General features: G+C 34.0%; 1 protein-coding gene and 1 long non-coding RNA gene across 4 annotated transcripts in view; one reads left to right on the top strand and one right to left on the bottom strand.

Moving 5' to 3' along the window:
* Window positions 1–20,300, top strand: part of LOC140441486 (uncharacterized) — a 276,397-nt gene that overhangs the window by 28,350 nt on the left and 227,747 nt on the right. The window lies entirely within an intron of this gene.
* On the bottom strand, window positions 439–16,877 carry LOC140441473 (uncharacterized). Of its 3 annotated transcripts, none has more exons than XM_072532231.1 (6): window positions 16,286–16,877; window positions 15,166–15,293; window positions 14,802–15,050; window positions 13,268–13,637; window positions 7,319–7,491; window positions 439–779 (listed from the first exon to the last, which is right to left on the bottom strand). In XM_072532231.1, the coding sequence occupies exons 1-6, from the start codon at window positions 16,728–16,730 to the stop codon at window positions 750–752; spliced, it is 1,395 nt and encodes a 464-aa protein (XP_072388332.1). In that variant the 5' UTR covers window positions 16,731–16,877; the 3' UTR covers window positions 439–749. The 3 variants fall into 3 exon arrangements, with proteins under 3 accessions (XP_072388332.1, XP_072388313.1, XP_072388323.1); XM_072532212.1 differs by having other exon boundaries at window positions 15,157–15,293; window positions 16,286–16,875; XM_072532222.1 differs by having other exon boundaries at window positions 439–776; window positions 15,157–15,293; window positions 16,286–16,875.

Below are 20,300 nucleotides of genomic sequence, written 5' to 3'. Positions count from 1 at the left end.
CTGATGGTCCAGCGTTCGGCAACATAACTTAATGTTGAAAAAACGGCGTATGAGATTGATCTTTTTCCTATAGTATTTTTAGTTCCTATTTTTGTTAAGATTGGACATAGCTATTATACCTTGAATACCCCCTCGAATTTTTTGTTCACAGTTCCCTTCGTTAGTAACGGCACTACACAGTTGTATAAAATTATCTTCCACTTCGTGTTCAACGGTAATTTGAGTGCCTCATAGTTGTAATTGGTTCACTCATTATCTTTGTCTTAGTTTTAATAATTATTAACCCTTATTTGTCACTGATTCGTGTTTAATTATTTATCTTGGACCAGTTTATTTATGACCTTTACGAGTTTATTATTTGGATCGTATTATTATTATAAAGAAAATACGGTATTTTAAAACAATTTGGTATTTAGTAATAAAACATTTATTTGGGAACTAAATTTTTTATTTTTCTTAATTTATATTATCGAACTTACAAGTTTTAGTGATATGCCATTGTTTACAATTAATTTAAGTACATGTTCGCATCAATACAGTAATAGAACTAAACAAATTTCTTGATTTAATTTTATTAAAAAATATCTAAAAATTACACCCATAATTGAAAGAGAAATACAATTATCACAGAAATGTTTTTCACTCAGTTCGGTTTTATATTGTATATGTTGGCTCCATGCTGTCTTCCTCACAGCTATCCACCAAACTCATCCAAATATTATCTTATAGGAGTTAAAATTGTACAATAATTAACTAGGAAAATTTGATACTGACTTCTGCTAAAAAAAACAGTATAATTAAGGGACAGTAGAAACGAGAAAAAGATAAATAAATAAAGTATAAAAAAATACATTATTTTTATATTCTTTTTTTGATGTAAACTATATAACACTGATTTTGTCCAAACTTTACTGTACCATGTAATTTTCAATTTTTGATTGACTCACATATGTATTAAAACTACGAGGCATGTTTTTTAAGTAAGTACCGTTTTGCGATTCCGCCGCCGCAGCGCTACGGTCGGCGTTCCGCGCATGAGCGCTGGTTACCTACATCTCTTGTCTACGCACTGACGCCATTACAGTCTGATTCTTCATTGTATACTTGTTTACTCCAGTGTTTAAGATGCCTCCAACAATCGTGAGTCACGCTGCATCTTAGTGCTGCATCGTGAGATCGTTGAAGTTTACGGACAAAACATTATGAGTGATGGAATGGTAAGGAAATGGGTGAGAGCATTTAAAGATGACCGCACAAATGAGCATGATGAAGAACGGAGTGGGCGTCCTTCGGTCGTTAATGAAAATTTGGTGCAGAAAGTGGACGAAAAGGTAAGAGAAAACAGACGCTTTACAATTTCATCATTGTCCGACTGCTTTCCTCAGTATTCTCGTAGTGTTTTGTATCGCATTGTTACCGAGAACTTGAATTACCGGAAACTGTGTTCACGTTGGGTTCCAAAAATGTTGACGGGTTTGAACAAAAACCAACGTTTAGGCAGTGCATTGACTTTTCTTGAGCGGTACCACAGTGAAGGTGAAGATTTTTTAGACCAAATTGTTACTGGTGTCGAAACGTGGGTGGCCTACGTCACACCAGAATCGAAACAACAATCCATGGAATGGCGACATTTATCATCACCCAAAAGAGTGAAGTTTAAGCAAACAATTTCTGCCCGGAAGATCATGTCCACAGTTTTTTGGGACAGAAAAGGAGTATTGCTAGTGGTGTTTCTGCCTCGTAATGAGACAATCAATGCAGCGTCTTATTGTGAGACATTGAAAAATCTGCGTCGTGCAATCCAGAAAAAAAGACGTGGCAAGTTAAGTAAGGGTATCGTTTTGCTGCATGACAATGCCCGTGTGGCTAATCAGACCAAAGATCTCATCAAATCATTTAAATGGGAAACTCTAGATTATCCTCCATACAGCCCTGATCTGGCGCCCAGCGACTACCATTTGTTCCAGCACTTGAAGAAACACCTGGGCGTTCAGCGTCTTCAAGACGATAACGAAGTCAAAACATTTGTGATGCAGTGGGTAACAAGTCAGGCGGCAGAATTTTATCAGGAGGGTATTCAAAAACTGGTGCCACGTTATGACAAGTGCCTCAATATTCACGGAAATTATGTAGAAAAGTAGATTAAGGTACAGGCTTTCATGTAAATATAAAATTATTGCCATATCTTTGCACGTCTTTTTTTAATTACAAAACGGTACTTACTTAAAAAACACGCCTCGTACCTAAGTATTTAACCAATAAATATAGTCGTTTATATCCTTTAACATAACAGTATCCCTCGATTCAGACAGTGCAGGAATGGAAACAAAGAGGATTTGTAACCTGGTCGATAGACGGGCTGATGAGTAATTTTTGCGCAGTTGAGCAGTATCGGGCTACGTCGGTTCCATCTTTGTTGGTGAGCCACAAATCTAATAGGTAAAACGATAGGGACAGTTTCTGTATGTAAGACGGTTTTCCATATTTTTTACTTCTCCACAGTCGCAGTTTACATAATCTTTGTTTATTTTTCTTATTTTCCTCGGCTTGATTTTATTGGATCGACCTCTGTTATCCTTGAGGTTGGCCGATCCATTGAACCTGGTGAAGAGGAAAATATGCGGCCGGTTCATCTTGTATTGTTCCAAGGAAACTGTTGCTTTCGTGGTGTTACAGCTCTGTATAGGGATCGTCCACGATGTATTTAACTTTCTCTATATGCTCGGCTACATGTCTGCATGTTGAGAGATCTGCAAAACCCGCTTCATATAGATTTGAGAGTAGCATCGGGTTCATGCATCCCATCTTGCTATGTCTCATTTGGCACAGAATCCACTTGTTTTGTGTGGACAGATCTGTTCCAAACAAGGCATGCATATTGAGCAGTTGAAAAACACAGTGCATGTGCTGTTGCTCTTAAGACGCCAAGCCGTACACCCCATTTACTTCTCGTTAGATGTATGCTGTTCCTAGTTGTTACTTTCTCTCTCATTTTTATGCAGTGTTGTCTGTAAGTGAGGGACCGGTCCAGAGTGATTCCAAGGTATTTAGATTTGCCTGTATGTTTTAATATATTGCCATTCCATGCACTTTGGAGTTTTCGCTTAGCTTTTTTTCTAGGGGAATTCTGCATGTAGTACGCATTGTGTTTAAGACAGGCTCGAGTTTCTCTTCTACTTCTTGATAACTATTTCCTTCAGCAGATATTGTAAGATCGTCAGCATAGGGGAAGTGCTTGGTTACAGTCGGCGTGGATTGGTCGTTTGTTTATATATATATTAATAATATATATAATTTAATATATATATATATATATATATATATATATATATATATATATATATATATTAAAAAGCATTGATACTAAAACACTTCCCAGTGGAAGGCCGCTCTTTTAAACTCTCCACCTACTTACTTTGCCCTCCTGCATGACAAAAAAACGTCTGTTTTGCAGCAAAGAATGCACGACCCTAACCAGATGGAGGTCACTGAGAGTATCATACAATTTATGGAGCAATGTCTTGTGTCTTACTGTAGTATCATAGGCTGCTGTCAGATCTACGAGAGCAGCCTCTGTTATACGTTTTTCTTCGAAGACCTCTCAATGTGTTCTGTTAGTGCGAGGAATTGACTAGTAGAATATTTGCCGGATCTGAATCCTCCTTATTGTGAAATAAGGTGATTGTCAACATTTTTTCTATTCTGGCCAGGATCAGTCTCTCGTATAGTTTGAAAAAGTGACACAACAAGGCAATAGCTCTGTAGTATCTGGATCCTTCCCTGGTTTTAACAATGCTATTATTTTAAATTTTCTCCATGATTTTGAATTTTCGCAGACTTTGAATATTACAACTGTGGTTCAAAGACACACAGTGGTGTCTATTTTCTGTGATCCAAAGTAGATGGATATGGAAATGTAGGAAAATACTGAATGTACTACTTGCGATATAATCATCATCATCATTCTGGCTTTACAATCCTGCGTGGGTTCTAGCCTCCTTAAGAATTTCTCTCCAGTCGTCCCTATCCATCGCCTTCCTCAGCCAAGCACATACCTGTTAAGGTAAGATTACCGTCTAAAATCCTAAAAAAAATTTCTGTTTTTTTCTATTGCTTGTGTATTTTATAGATGGCGCCAAAAATTTCTCGTTCAAAAATTACTGCTCCATGGCGGACAGTTAGTTAATCTCTGGAATGGCAAATCTGATACCTAAAATTCGAGCAGTGTTTTAAAAACGAAGTACCCTTACGAGATAGTTTATCAGAAAAATTACAAAATATTAAAAAAAAAAAACAAAATGTCGGACATTTGAAAAAATTCTTAACAAATTGAACTCTTTTTCGACTTTTTTCAGTCACAAAAATTTTATTATTTTTTTTTGCCAAATTGTGGTAAATTATCATATGGAAAACAAAAAAAAAACAAAATGCATCAAGGTTTATTAAAATTAACCGACTAGATTCGGAGATTGAAATTTGAGGAAAACTACGTTTCTAAAATTGGCGGACAGTTAATCTCTGAATCTTCTTCTTCTTGATGTGCCTATCCGTTACGAATGTTGGCGATCATCATGGCAATCTTTATATTATCTGCAGCAGCGCGGAAAAGCTGCACAGATGTTGTATTAAACCAGATTCTGAGGTTCTTTAACCAAGATGTTCTTCTTCTTCCTGGACCTCGCTTTCCAAATATTTTTCCTTGCAGGATGGCTTGAAGGAGAGCATATCTGGATTCATTTCGCATAATATGTCCGAAGAACTGTAACTTTCGAGATTTGATGGTGGCCAGTACCTCTCGGTTCTTATTCATTCTTCTGAAGACCTCCTCATTTGTGACTCGGTCAGTCCACGGGATCTTAAGCATTCTCCGATATAGCCACATCTCAAATGCTTCCAGTTTTCTGCACATATCTTCGTTCAAGATCCACGATTCAACACCATAAAAAAGGACAGAGAAGACGTAGCATCGCAGCATTCTTACTTTTATATCAAGAGAGAGGTTGTGACTCTTGAAGAAGGCCCCCATCCGATTTAAGGTGGATCTAGCTTTTCTGGTGCTCTAATTTTCTGGTTGTTGGTCCATTCTGGTGCCGAGGTAGTTGTAGTGCGTCACTCTTTCTACAAGGGATTGGTTGACGTAGAGTTGACCTTCTGTTATCCTTTTCTTGCTAATTATCATAAGCTTTGTCTTCTTAACGTTTATATTGAGTCCATATTGTTGACTGTAATACGTGATTTTGTTCATAAGAATTGGTAGGTCTTCTAAGTTGTCCGCAAATACTATGGTGTCATCTGCATATCTGATGTTGTTTAGCCGGTAACCATTTAGTAGAATACCTTTTTCAGTTTCGTGCAAAGATTCGATAAATATTCTTTCAGAGTACAGATTGAAGATAAGAGGAGACAAAATACAGCCTTGCCTCACTCCACGCATGATTTTCACATAGTCAGTGTGTTCACCTTCAACTCTGAGATTTGCTGTCTGATTCCAGTAAATATTTCTAATTATTTTCAGATCTTGGTTGTTAATTCCTGTTTCTTTTAGTATTTGCATCATCTTGGCGTGCTGTACTCGATCCAACGCTTTCTCGTAATCAACCAGACATGCGTATACGTCGCAGTTGACGTCTCTGCATCTCTGGAATAAGACTTGTACTGAGAACAAAGCCTCTCTAGTACCAACAGCATTTGTGAACCCGAACTGGTTGGGGGAAATTTGACTTTCACACAGCTTGTAGATTCTCTTATGAATTGTCTTTAGTAACAATTTTAGGAGATGACTCATGAGGCTTATAGTACGGTAATCTTCACATTTTTTGGCTCCTGGTTTTTTTGGAAGTGCAACAAACTCAGATTTTAGCCATTGATTCGTTGTCCATTAGTTTGAGTAGTTCTGCTTGTATATTATCAGTGCCTGCCGCTTTGCCATCCTTTAATTGTGTTATTATGGAAAAAACTTCCTGCTGTAATATTCTTGGTCCATCATTTATCTCTTTGGTCTTCAAATAGTTTTTCTAGATATTCTTTCCACGTCCTTATTTTACTCTGTTTGTCCAAGATGATGTTTCCGTCAGAATCAGTTATATTTCCTTTCTGCCTTCGTCTTAGTTCCTCTGTGAGTTCTTTAACTTTCCTATGTACATTGTGACTATCGTACTTTGACTGCAGAGTCAAATTTCTTCACATCTTTCCCTTGCTTCTTTTTCTTACACTTCTCTGATTTTCGTTCTTATTAATATATTTATGGTTTTATATTTGTCTGGGTCATTTTTGGCTTCTTTTCTCTCTTTAAGTGTTTATTCTTTACATTTTGCACTATTTCTGTAATATGTTTGATCGTTTGTCCTTCGTTCGATTCGTCTCTAATTGCAGTCACTTGCTCGTTTAACTTGGCTTGGACTCTCATCCTCGTATCAAGGTCTTTCAGCATACGTAGGTCGTATGATTGTGCTTTCCTTTTCTGCACTGTTTTTTGAATTTGACTCGAAATACTCCCACCAGTGGAACGTGGTCTGTCTCCAAGTCTGCTCTCTCTGAATCTAGTCGGTCAATTTTAAGAAAACTTGGTGTATTTTGTTTGTTTTGGTGTTTTCTATGATAGCTTACCAAAAATTGACAAAAAAAATAAAATTTTTGTTACCTACTGAAAAAAGTCCAAAAAATTGTCAATTTTTTAACAATTTTTTCAAATGTCCGTCATTTTATTTTTATTTAACAATTTTCATTTTTTCTGGTAAACTATCACGTAAGGGCAGTTCTTTTTGGACGTAAAATTTTTGGCGTTATCTTTAAAATACATCAACAATGAAAAGAAATAAAAAAAATTGTGTAATCTTTACAAGATGTATACTTAATAACAAAAAAAAAATAGATGATACAAAAGAATTGTTGAAAACATGTAATTTTTTAGCATTCTAGATGGTAATAGTACCTTACGTGAGAAATTGCTTAAGAATCATATCTTTCCAATCCAAATAGGCCAAAATATGTCATAGTATTAATGAGGGACATATTTTAAGAAAGATGAGAAAGGGGTTCATGCCTTCAGGTGCATAATAAGTTGCCCTCTATAAAATAAATCATTACCTTCTCTCAAGGGGGCAATGAAATGAAAGTATCAACAATCACATTTTATAGCTCATAATGTAATATGGTTCCAATATTATTTTTATGATTTTATCCGACGTACAGGGCGCACATAATGCATTCTAAATGAATAAAATGCCTTCTTCGCACTAACTTGTACAAGTTGGAAAATACTCTTCGGTATAGTTTAACAGTATATACAAAAATTTATTTTTTAGTAAAAGTTTGTTACCTTAAGTCTTGGTTCCTTTTGAACTTGACCATTACTATTCTTAAACTGCAGATCCCTTAAAGATGTATTCGGGAGAGATGTAAAATGATCTTGTTCTTCTATAGAAGAAATAGTAGCGTTACTACCAGCATAGTCATTTAGATCTGCAATATGGAGCTTCTCCAAATTCAAAACTAGAACAAAATGCTCGTTTATTATAATCATTTAGAATAAATAAATTAATATATTTATTATTCCAGAAATTTAGCATACATGTCTAAAAGAATCTACAGAAATAAACTTAAATGAAAAAAATACATAATACGTCGGTCAATAGTAAGTCCCGGGTCTAACCATGAGATGGCGACTGTAATGAATTTTACATTTGACATTTCGGTAGTACTAACCTTTAAAAGCATTATGTTAAATAAAATGTTGACGCCATTCGGATTATTATTTACCAAGTTACAGTGTTTGAAGTGACGCTACTTTTGTGATTTTTATAAACAATGGATTCAAAGCAATTTCGAATGTTGATTTGAGCAATGGCTCAAAAAGTGTTACCTGCACGTTGCTCCATTGATTACAACCATTAAAAGATGGTTGGCTGAATTCAAACGCGGTCGTACCTACAATGTTAATGCTGAGCGCTCCAAAAGGTCAAATGGTGCAGTTATTTCCGAAAACATCGAAAAAATGCTGAAAATTGTTATGGAACAGCGCAAAGTGAAGTTGCATGAGATTTATAGATGAACATTTGGGTATAAGAAAGCTGTTTTCCAAATGGGTGCAGCGTTTTCTCACACCAGAGCAAAAACAACAACAAATTGATGAATTTCGGTGCTGTTTGGACATGTCTAATCATAATAAGTCGGAATTTTTGAGTCGGTATGTCATAACTAATGAAACATGGATCCATCACTTTACTCCGGAATGAAATCGTCACTCATCAGTCAGTAGGTATGTCATAATGGATGAAACATGGATCACTTTACTCCGGAATCAAATCGAAAGTCATCTGAGTGGACAGCACCTGAAGAAAGCCCTCCAAAGTGACCAAAGACGCAACAAACCGCCGGAAAGATTATGGCCTCTGTATTTTGGTACCCACAAGGAATTATTTTCATTGCCTATTTGAAATATGCACCGTGTCACAAGTGAATGAAAACTATCGCAAAAAATGCACAAATTGGACTTTGAATTGTTTCCGCGCCCATCGCGTAGTCCAGATCTGGCCTCCTGTGAAAAAATGCTCCGTGACAAGAGATGAGGAAGTAATCGCCGAAACAAGCCTATTTTGCAGGAAAAGCTAAATCGTTTACAAGTACAGGTATCAAACAATTAGAAAAACGGTAGAATGCTTGTATTATAAAGGAGATTATTTTAATGAATAAAGAATAATTTTTGCAACAAAATATTGTTTTACTAGTTAGGCCTGCGACTTATTTACCGACGGTTTACATAAATCTATTTTTAAACTAACAACGAACAATCAATAAATTATCGACAAAACAGATTTTTACTACAATAAGTTAAATTTTTAGTTAAAACTTATTTATTATGCTATACAAACATCTCTGTTTTTTCCAATAAGTGATCCAATACGTTTTTCATACTTATTTCTGAAAGAGTGTACCTGCTAGTGATCAATACATCGCCTCTAGCAACCAATATAATGCAGGTTTATGTTCCCACTTGTGATGGTTCTGACGATGAAGTGGATAAGTTTTATAAACACCAAAAAAGCCTTGAAATTAACAATATCCTCAGTATCATAATTATGAGGAATTTATATGCAAAGGTAGGCAGACGTCAATGAGAAGATATTGCGGGAAATTATGGTTTCGGTACACCAAACGAGGGCGAAGAATCAACTCGGGTTCGGACACCCTTCCCTTACAAAAACCAAATTCTTTAATGTGTTTTTGTGGAGTAATGGGATTATAACGTAAGTCCACTTGTTATATAAAACGACGTCATCGAAGCAGTGAACAAATTTGTATACCTGGAAGCGCTCTTAACACTCAAAATAATACTACCACAGAATTTGCACTGCCAACACATGCTATTTTGGGCTCAATCTCCTCCTTAAACCCACAAGAAATACAAAAATAAAACTCTAAAAAACGATAATACGGCCAGTCCTAACATATGGGTCAGAGACCTGGACTCTAACAAAAAGTAATGAAAACATGTTAGGATGTTTCGAAAGAAACGTACTAAAAAGAATCTATGGTGCAGTGAATGATAATGGAGTGTGGAAAAGACGATACAACTTCGAACTTTATAGAATATACCAGGAACCAGATATCGTAAAACATATTAAGATAGAACGTCTGATGTGGATAGGGCATGTAATGCGGATGAAATAAAATGACTCAGCTAGAAAAACGCTCCTTGATAGACCCATTCGTCAGAGAAGAAGAGGAAGACCCAGAACAAGGTTCCTTGATAACATCGATAAAGACATAAGAAATATGGAAATACGTGCTTGGCGGTGAAAGGCGATGGGTAGGGACGACTGGAGAGAAATTCTTGAGGAGGCTAAGACCCACACATGGTTGTAAAGCCAGAATGATGATGATTATATAGCAAGTAATTCAGTATTTTCCTACATTTTTGTGCGAGTATGTTTTGCCATTTCAAAATGACGACAGTTCAATATTCAATGGGGCCTGTCTCAAAAAAGGTATAGATTCTCCCTAATAGTATGATAAATACCTAATAAAAGCTGAAGATTTTATGGAAAACGCTCAAAAAGGTCAATTTATTTTTCTAAATTATAATAGTCTGATATAATTCATGGATATTTTTCTTATATGACAATATATGGCATATGAGACAGCATTTAGAAATTCTTGTGACATTTGACATGTTCCTAGATATTTCTTCGATACTGCTGTGAAGTTTCCAAATGGCGAGGAATTAATATTCAATAGGGATTAAAAAGAAAGTAAAACAAAATATGAATTACCGTAGCCTTTTTTAGGTAGTCTTCAGCTTTTATATACAACACTCGAATAGATAAATTTATTTTTCCAATTTCCCAGGTCATGATAGATCCTTTATTTCTTTATTGACATACGTCAAAAATATTACATCACCGATATTTTTCTTAACCCATTAAAGTCCGAAATTGAATAGCAGGAGTAAGAAGATGCAATTTTAATTTTGAGATACAGAAAGGCATTAAAAATTATATACATTATTTTCAGAATCAAATTATATGTATAAATGTCATTTTTTGACTGGCAACTTTAGTTGCCACTGGGATGATATGACATAAAACAAGTTTACATTAATAATAATAAACAAGAAATACATTAATATTTATTTCAGGTTAATTTTGAACATTATGCAACATTTTATCAGGGTGCAGAGGTATGTCACACTTCTTACATAAGTAACAAGTACGATTTCCACATACTCTGCAACGTCGATATTTAGAACTACCCTTCTCTATTGTATGATCGGTCCGATCTCTTCGCAAATCTTCAAGAACAGGAGAAAATTGTAACGATGATCGTACTCCACTCACTGATGGCCTACCTACTTTCAACAAACAATTTTAAAATATAAGTTGCACACTCCCGTTGAAATTGTAATAGTGGCATGGAGTCACCAAGTCGACGATACACTAAACCTGAGCACGGGAAGCATTTACTGCCCATAAAAACTAAGGCTACCACCACTTTTTTGACCTTATGCGAGTACGATAAGTTGAGACGAATTGGTCAAAAGGTCTACTTCTCCCATATTGCTATTGTAACTGACAATTGGTCCAGGAACAACCAGAATAATTATCTTTGTCTCTGCTTGATTGTACCGTTTACACGCCTTCGTAGGTCGAAATTCGTCACAATTGGTGAGCATAGTTACCACATTGTTGTCGTTCCAACGAACCAATAACATTTGTCCTGTAAATGAAACTGAAGTGCTGCCTCTAGGAGTTTTTTTTTAAATCTGTTTTATTTGGTACATTCATTGCAGAATTCAATCTGTTTTCACAAAGAGTTCCAGTACCACACCGGTCTCTTGTTAGCTCCTGCAGCAATGCAACTGAAGGGAACAAATTATCAAAATATATTTTTGTACCTTTTTGTAGCTGAAGGTAATCAGTCAATCCGATTACAACATTTCCTTCTTGTCCTAGACCAGCATCAGATATTTTGGTAGAAGAGTCACAATATGGTTCAATATGATGAATGTATCCAGACGGATCCATAATTTAAATCCAAAGTGTATTGGTTTTCCTTGTATGAATTGTTTGTGACTGTGTCTGCCGTAATATGGAATAATGTTCTCATCGATACTTATATAATTACCAGGTGTAATCTGTTTAAAAACCGAGTTGAGGAAGTTAAATAGTGGTCGAACTTTATACAGAGAATCTGTATTATAATTTTTTTAATTATTAGCTAGATGCAGATACTTCATTATTTCATCAAAACGATTACAGCGAAATGCATCGGAAATAATGAGCAATTAACGTCTGGCTCTCGTGACCAGTATAGCCTTCGATATGGTAGTGGATGATATCCTGACAAAACTTCAGAAGAATTTCATCTTCAGAAGTTTTGAAATTGTGATTTAGCTTTTGTGAGGCATATATGTTGGTATCTGTAACAATATGCGTAAGTAGCGGTGTTGAGAAATTAGCAATAAAGACATCAAATGGTCATTTTAAATGTTGACGCAAGAAATCTTCGGCATTTGGTAGAAATTATTTTTCTTTGTCATCAATTTTTGAATTTAGAATGTGGCTATCCCTTGCCCATTTTGGTGCACTTACGATTGAAATGTTAGATTGTTCGGTTCTTTTCGGTTCATTTAAAGTTTTACGTTTGCGCTTGGCGATCCCTACATCCTGTTGAGATTGAGATGTGCTTGCTAAATTAGAGTCGGATTTTCCTTTAACAATTTCATTATCTTGTTTGTTTAAAATTAGGATCATTCCCATATGTAATATCAACTCTTGATCGAAGAATACGTCCGGGTAGTTGGTTAACGTTACCAGTCACCTCTCCATCTGACAAATTGGAATCAACATCTGTATCCGCGCTGGCAACCTCAGTGGGAGGGTATATGACGATACTATCAAGAATGTTTTCATCGTCGTTATTAGATCAAAAAGTTCATGAAAATATAAGCCTCTACCAAGAGATCGCCGGACATATCTGGAATAATAAATTCCCTAAAAAAATTAGCATGCATAATCCCATCGGCAAGCAGAAAGCCATTTTACTTACAATGATTCATCAACGGCCATCTCTAGAACAGCACACGCGCGACAACTAGACAAATAATAACTTCACTGATCAGGCGCTAAGCATTTACTGCAATCTTGTGGTATGATTGTTTAGTCAGAACCTAAACGACTCCCCTCCACGCATATTTTCTGTCAGATTCGTTGAATTCACATCATTTGAAAGCACTTGTATAACTTGGTAAGTTCTTAGAATTCTGTGCGGAATTAGAATTCGAGAAATGTATCTAAAACTATCTACTAGTGAAAAATAACTATTTCTTGTTATTAGACACTCTTTATTATAAGACACTGCCATTTTGCTACTTTGAAAAGTATGTACACCGAGATTATATCATTCTAATTTGCATCTAACACTAAAATTATGTCAATTACTTCAGATAGTCAAATAAGATTTGACTTTGAATGACCTCGTTTATGAATTTTATTACATTACTGACAAATGAATCTTCTATATATGTTACAAAAATAACCAAAGCGGCTGAAACGTGTTTTATGTAAACGTGTTATGTAATAATTATTTACATTTAATTTGAATTTCTTTTCCTAGACAGGAAAGACTTATTCCCAGGTCTGCTTTAATTACGTTTTTTTTTCGATGGCTCGGTATATTCAATATATAAATAAAATACATATTTGCGTAATTTATGTATAAACAAATTAATTAAAATAACAAAATTTAGTAAGACCTTATTATCCCTTACCTTCGCTATTGCTTCCCGTCTTCGTTATATTCGTGAATGCATTATTGTGTAATTCAATAAGTTGTTCATTAACAACTTCTTGCAACTGATTCATTTCCGAACGGATCTCGTTGATTTGCGAATCTCTTAAATCCAAAATTGCGACGAACTTTTCTCGTTCTAACGCAGCTACTTCTATTTGATGCTTTAAATTATTACATTTTTGTTCTAGGCCGTTTTTTTGACTTTTCAGTTCGGAAATTTGGGACTTGAGATCGTTGGATGAATGCTGCAATACTGTTTCCAGTTTTGCTGTAACTGTTTTTAATTTTGTTTCGAGTTTTTGCTTTTCGTCTTCAAGTTGTTTTAAACGTGGTGTTAGAATTTCGTTCTATAAAAAACATTGTATATTAAATTGATTAAAAATGTGTATTTACTAATAATAAATAGAAGGGATGAAGTACATCAATTAGCAGTGGAATCTGCGAGAATTAGAAGCAGGCATGTTATCCAATAAATCTTAAAAATCAGGCTTGCAAAATTATAGAATTGAATGACAATTAAGATAGACAAAAAATGTTAACTTGTACAGTTTTTAGACATAGAGTCAACCACATTAACGACAAGCAATGAGAACTAGAAGGTTCATGTTACTTCTCGCTTTCTTACCATAAAAATATGGCAGATTTAATTGGCAAAAGTTAAGCATGACTAACCAAAATCTTAGCCATCTAAAAACTAACGAAAACAATCAAATAAAGTCTAAAGATCAAGCAAAGATTCAAGAGAACTGATGCTTTCAAGAATTTACCATATTATCCGTAGTGATGGTTCAGTGTACATTGGAGCAAATTAATGTAGTGTAAATACTCATTTGACTGAGAGCAAGAGCGGTTGTTGCGATTGTTGTTAACAGGAGCTCATGTCAGTCTGTAAAATCTTTCATACGGGATAGTTAGATAGAGTGGTTATGATAACTGTAAGAATGACCTAAATAATAAGTCATTTTTTTTAAATAGTTTCAGTATACTGATTTCCAATATCTACTTACCAATACAAACTATTAATATCTTTATTTTGTTTGAGTTATTTTTATTGTATTTAATAACTCACTATACAAATGTCAGAAATTTAAGCCCTATACATTGTGATTTGCTACCTTGATAATAATAGAAGTACAGGAAAGTCAAATTTAAAATATTTATGTTTCTGATTACGTCGTCTCTTTCTGGCTCTAGCTAAATCGTTGATTGGTGGTGTGGACAATTCCAAACCACTTAAATATTTAATATTGAATAGCTAATGGATTCAACCAAATCATGAAAATACCCATTGTAAATAAAATACTGACAACTGCTGTTTTCAGAATGTTCACAATTTTTTTTTAACAAAATTATTTAAAATATCTATGTATATATATATATATATATATATATATATATATATATATATATATATATATATATATTATATAGGCATTAATTCTATTAATGATATACATATTATTATACATATAATCTTACGCTTTAAATTAATCAGACACTTTTATACTCACATTTTCTAGTTCCAAATCTAATATCTTCTTTTTTAAAGCTTTGTTGCTATGTTTAGCTTCAACTAGATCACCTTCTAATTTAGTTTTCTCATTCTTCAGTTCTATACAAAGCCTTTCCATATGTTTACAGCTTTTTTCTAGTTTTAATGTGCCTTCTTCCATTATTTGTTGCAACCTTTCATTATTTTCAACAGATTTGAGAGGCACAGTTTGAACACTACAATCAACAGTATGAACAGATAATTTCTCCTAAAACAATACAGAAAAATCAATGCCTTCACATCTCAAAACAAAAATAGCTTTATGTTTACGATCTTGCAACACACTATAACTGATAATAAATATTTTAACTTACTGGCCTTACAATATTATTACTGCTTTTGGGTCTTGATTCAATAGCTTGCTGTAAATGAATTGTTGAAGCGATTTCTGGGGGTATCCTTTTCAAGGCATATTGCATATCTTTCACCATTTGTTGCACTGTGTTATCCTCTAAAACAAATGTAAAAATCTTTGTAATAACTAAAACAAAAACAGTAATATCAAGTTCTAATAAAATAAATCAGTAAAAATCACCACTACAGTAAAATGGGAATTAAGTTAAATTTAAACTAAATTGAAGAAGTTCATAAAATTTCATATATGTTTTGAATTTAATAGTGTGAATAAAAGCAGTGAAAAGCACATACATGTAGTGTTGACTTAAATTCAGAACACCACTAGGTATTTCAGATACTAAAATTCTTTTTCATATGCTTCTTTTGTTGTAGCCTCATTTTACTTTGCAAATAACCGAAATCTAAGACACACCTTTCTGCATGTGTGATACCCAATTTTGAGCATAGGCAGCTCTTCTTCATATAAATCTGCTGTGTATCATTAAGTGTACATCAATAAAGGGAGCCTACACTCCTGTTTGATAAAAGGTTTGCTATATCAGGGCATACTGTGAGAGTATATTTAAGGGGTAAGGTTATACTTAGAATTACTAAAAGATGGTGTATTTAAAAAACTATATATGTGAAACTGTCTTTAAGTGACCACCACCAAGTCTTTTTTGGTCTTTGTCTCCTAAGGCTTCCAGAAACTTGTAACTGATCCATTCTTCATATTGTGTGATTATCAGTTTAAAGTTGAATATATCCTGTCTTAAGATATGCTCTATCATTACGCTATCAATTCTGGTTTTTATTATAAAACTTAATTTTACCTTTGACATTACAGAGTTCTTATAATTATCATATTGTTTAACTCTATTGTCCTTTTTATTGTTAAAACTTGTGCAACTTTATATACTAAAAACCTTGAATACCTTAAACTATAAACCAAATATTGGCTTGTTACTAGTGACTGCATGATAATATAAACCCAGGCAAAACTGTATTTACTCTAGGTATAGGGATTGATTTTTTTCAAATAAATGTTTATTACTCTGTTTAAATTACAAAATGGTAAATAAATACTAAAATTGTTTAAATAAGTACCTGGCAAAACACTTTGTAGCTGAAATTGTAATTCTTTGGCAAGAAAATGTAGAGTTCGAAGAGGATCAAAGTTTCCAAATATTGAGATTTTATCTCCACTTCTTTGTTTTTTTAATGCTTGATCCCATGTGTCCCTATCTACTGCAGACGATCTAGATCTCGGCCTTGTATTCATCTTATCTTCAATGGAATGATCTAAACACTGAACTTTGATTTGAAAGGGATTTCTGTGTTTACTTGGCGAAGGAAAATTTTGTTGTTTCACATTAGATCGACATTTTATTAATTCATTTTGGTTGTTTGACGAAACAGTCCTAATACTCCTTTCTCTACTTCTAAGTGATAATGCAGCAGGGGTTCTTGGTTTTTCTTTGTATAAAAACCTTGTTAAAAATTTTTCACAAATTGCTCCATCATTCGAAATGTTTGAAAAAGGATGTGTCATAACTGAGGCACAACACCACAAAAAACTTTCAAAAAATCATTGACTCGTTAATATAACGTATTAACGTTGTAAAAAATTTACAAAACAATAATTTAGGTTAGCCGTTAGTAGATTTTGATATTTACTTTTTGACGTTTCTAACCCGCCTTAGATCGTTGCGCCCTCTAATCGAAGCTATTATTATTAGGCAACCATGATTGTTGAATTAAATTATTTTTGTTTGTTGTAAAATTATTGCTTTTGTTTCTAAGTTCAATAAATAAATTTGAAATTAATTATTTCTAAAGATTAAGCAAATCATGGATCTAAAAATTTTATATTTGAAGATATAGGGATAATATTAACTCGAATTTTTCGAATTGTTTAAAAAGATTTTCGTCTATGGTAGATTCTATATTACTATTTAAAATACAGATTTTGCTCTGTAAATCGCAAGAATTTATGTTCAAAACATTTATGTATATGTTTAGTAGACATGGGAATCATTCACGGGACGAGATGAATGCGTTAAATTAACTAATAACACCTACAAACCTAGGGATATTTTTTATGGTTCTTTATTCAAAATAAAAAAAGTAGATAAATAACTTCCCAAGGGCGCGGCCACAATAATGAGTTACGGACGACGTATCGCGAAAATGACACCGCAATGAGATGCGATGAAACGACGCATAAGAGCGTGACCACAACACTCTGTGGTATCACACAATGTAAAATATAAAACTCATACCTATTTGTTTAAGTAAAAGCCATCACCTATTCATCTTTATTCATAATAGTATATCGAAGTTGTTACACTTAGGCAGTACTTTCTTTTTGATTTTTTTCTTGACGTATCTAACGCATGCAGATGATATGGACATAAATGTTTCGCAGTTCTTGTCTAAACTGATCTCTTCTTTTACGATAATTATACTTATGCGATGAACTTTTTGCGTTGCGTCATCACGTAGCGTAAAAAAAAGTTGAAAAATATAAATATCTGGGTACAATTTTTAACGAAAATAATGAGTACACAGAAGAGATTAAGGCAAGAATAGGACAGGCAAGTAATTCTTTCAACAAACTGAAAAAAGTAGGTACATACTCTGCAACAGGGACATTTCAATTTCTTTAAAGATTACCTAAACTTCTAAAATGCTACGTGTTCTCCGTACTATTTTATGGGTTGGAGGCTTGGAAATTAAAGAAAGATGTTTCGGACAGATTAGAAGCCTTCGAGTTATGGGCCTACAGAAGGATATTAAGAATAAGTTGGGTGGATAGAGTCACAAATGTCGAGGTGTTGAGAAGAATGGGAAAAGATAAAGAGGTTTTAAATACAATTAAAGTCAGAAAACTGCAATATCTGGGACATGTCATAAGGGGCGAGCGTTATAACCTGTTGCAATTAATAATGCAAGGAAGAATACAGGGTAGAAGGAGTCGCGGAATAAGACGCATCTCCTGGTTAAACAATTTGAGAGCTTGGTTTAACTGCACTTCTGCTGACCTCTTTACAGCAGCGGTATCGAAAGTACGAATTGCCATGATGGTTGCCAACCTTCTTAGAGGAGATGGCACATGAAGAAGATCACGTAGCATTGCGGCGCGATGTCAGTTTTAAGATTCGTACTCATACAGAAATTTCGTGGCTTAGCCGTAATGGTACTCTTTAGTATCAAACATAAAATATAAACAAGCCTTGGTTATTTTTGAGACCTTAATTTTGATTCATATTTTCAAGGCAATAAATGTGATAATATTTTTATAATGTGATAATGTAATCCCCCTACTCAAAAAAAGTCCAAAAACAAGCTGCTCTATAATTTTCTTATATGGTAAGGACGCCAAATAAGGCCAGGTTAAGGTACATAAATACATAAGGTATATAAATAAATATTAAATTGCAACATTGAATAAATCTTAAACATTGGTCTTATTTGGAACTGGTAAGTTATTAAACTAAAAGGCCAGTTTCATTTTACACAAAATGCACTCTTTTATTACCTTTATTAGCCAATACAATTTGTTGGTGATGCATTGTAAGATAGGTTTTTTTTAGTTCATGTAAATTTGAGGAGGTTTTCCTGCGAAGCCTTTCTCATATAAAATCGAAGTCTTTCGACAGTAGTCATTAATAACTGTACGATTCGATTTTTTGGGCTCTGGCTAAGTTGAGTTTTTGAGCACAACACTTGGCAATGTCGAATGTCTTGAGAAAAACAATTTCATTAATTTTTTTATAGCTATCTCCTTTCTAACCGAGAATGGATGCCTCATTCCTATCTCTTTAACAAAAATATACACGTTTTTAATATTTTAGGGGTTAATGGCATACCCACATTACACAATCTTCCTAGACGCCTAACCAATTAATCTTCCTGAGGTTTTATGAGTACTGGAGGCCGCCCAAGTCATTTTTGTGAGCTGCTACTAACAAGATGGTTGCGTAACGTACCCCGAGGAATAATAAATGTAAGTGCTGCCTTATGAACCACCATGCTATTCGTATGACATTCATCGCAGCTTCAATGATCTTTTCGAATCAGTGTGCCCTTTTTCTGGGGGGCCTACCTGCAAAGATGAAATATTTTAAATGATTACGAAAACAAATTGTTTATAATGCCAACCAACTCTTAATAAGGCCAGTTAACTGCTAATAAGGTCAGCCAATTGGCATTATTAAAACAGTGTCCACTTCTTTATTTAACGTAAAAGAACAGTAATAACAAGGCATATAGTGAAAAAACAGTACCAGTTCCTAAAAGAGTAATAATTCATAATAGTTATAATATATATATATATATATATATATATATATATATATATATATATATATATATATATATATATATAATTATAATAATAATAGTTCCTAAAAGAGTAAAACTCCAATAACTTTTACTCTTTTTTCTATAGATGATTTGTGTGAAGACAATTACACGTGGTGGCACAATCATTTTTTTAAACTTTATTCAAACCGGGTCCCATCCTCTTTAAATAAGCCAATAATCAGCCAGTAGATTTTGAAAAGACACCATGGGAACAAATTCGTTCCACAATGCACTCATTTAAATAACCAACCAACATACCTTACTTATTTTAAATATTAAATTACTTTTCTTTGGTCTCGCAAATTCCGTTCTGGAACACTGTTCAAGCACCGATCTAGGAGATCAAAACTATTTCAGATCCCAACAAAATTTTTCAGAAAAGTTAGAAGTGAATTTTCCATTTCTCAATATAAAATATTTTTAGCGAAACACGTTCGATTCATTTGTAGGAATTACAACAGGAAGGATCAAACTTATCAACAATGAGGATCACCCAACTTTAAGTTTTCCTACGATTAATGAACGTTATTAGTTAAACCAAGGTGTAGAGTACGTCCAAAAATCGACGTGCTGTTCTACTGTTCCAAACGCAGGCAGAGAGAAACAAGTCTCACTCACATCAGTCAAATTTCATATTATTTTCCTGTATAAAATATTTTTGACCTATTTTGGTAGGTATGAGGTAGGTATTAAAACATCGTCTATGTAATTCTCACATGCCACTACATGTATTTTAATTTACCAAATATATTTA

Source organism: Diabrotica undecimpunctata, chromosome 1 (genome assembly GCF_040954645.1).
Source record: "Diabrotica undecimpunctata isolate CICGRU chromosome 1, icDiaUnde3, whole genome shotgun sequence".
In the NCBI taxonomy this organism is placed as follows: Eukaryota; Metazoa; Arthropoda; class Insecta; order Coleoptera; family Chrysomelidae; genus Diabrotica; species Diabrotica undecimpunctata.
Note: the sequence above shows the minus strand (reverse complement) of the source record. Positions and strands in the feature narration are given on the sequence as shown.

Bases quoted from the DNA above. Each gene is read 5' to 3' on its own strand.
- LOC140441473 (XM_072532212.1), bottom strand. From the start codon at position 16,730: ATGACACATCCTTTTTCAAACATTTCGAATGATGGAGCAATTTGTGAA. The intron at 15,051-15,156 runs GTAAGTTAAAAT...GTATTGTTTTAG, and splicing joins GTAATAATATTGTAAGGCCA to GAGAAATTATCTGTTCATAC. The intron at 780-7,318 runs GTAACAAACTTT...TGTTTTTTTTAG, and splicing joins AAAAGGAACCAAGACTTAAG to CAGAAGTCAGTATCAAATTT.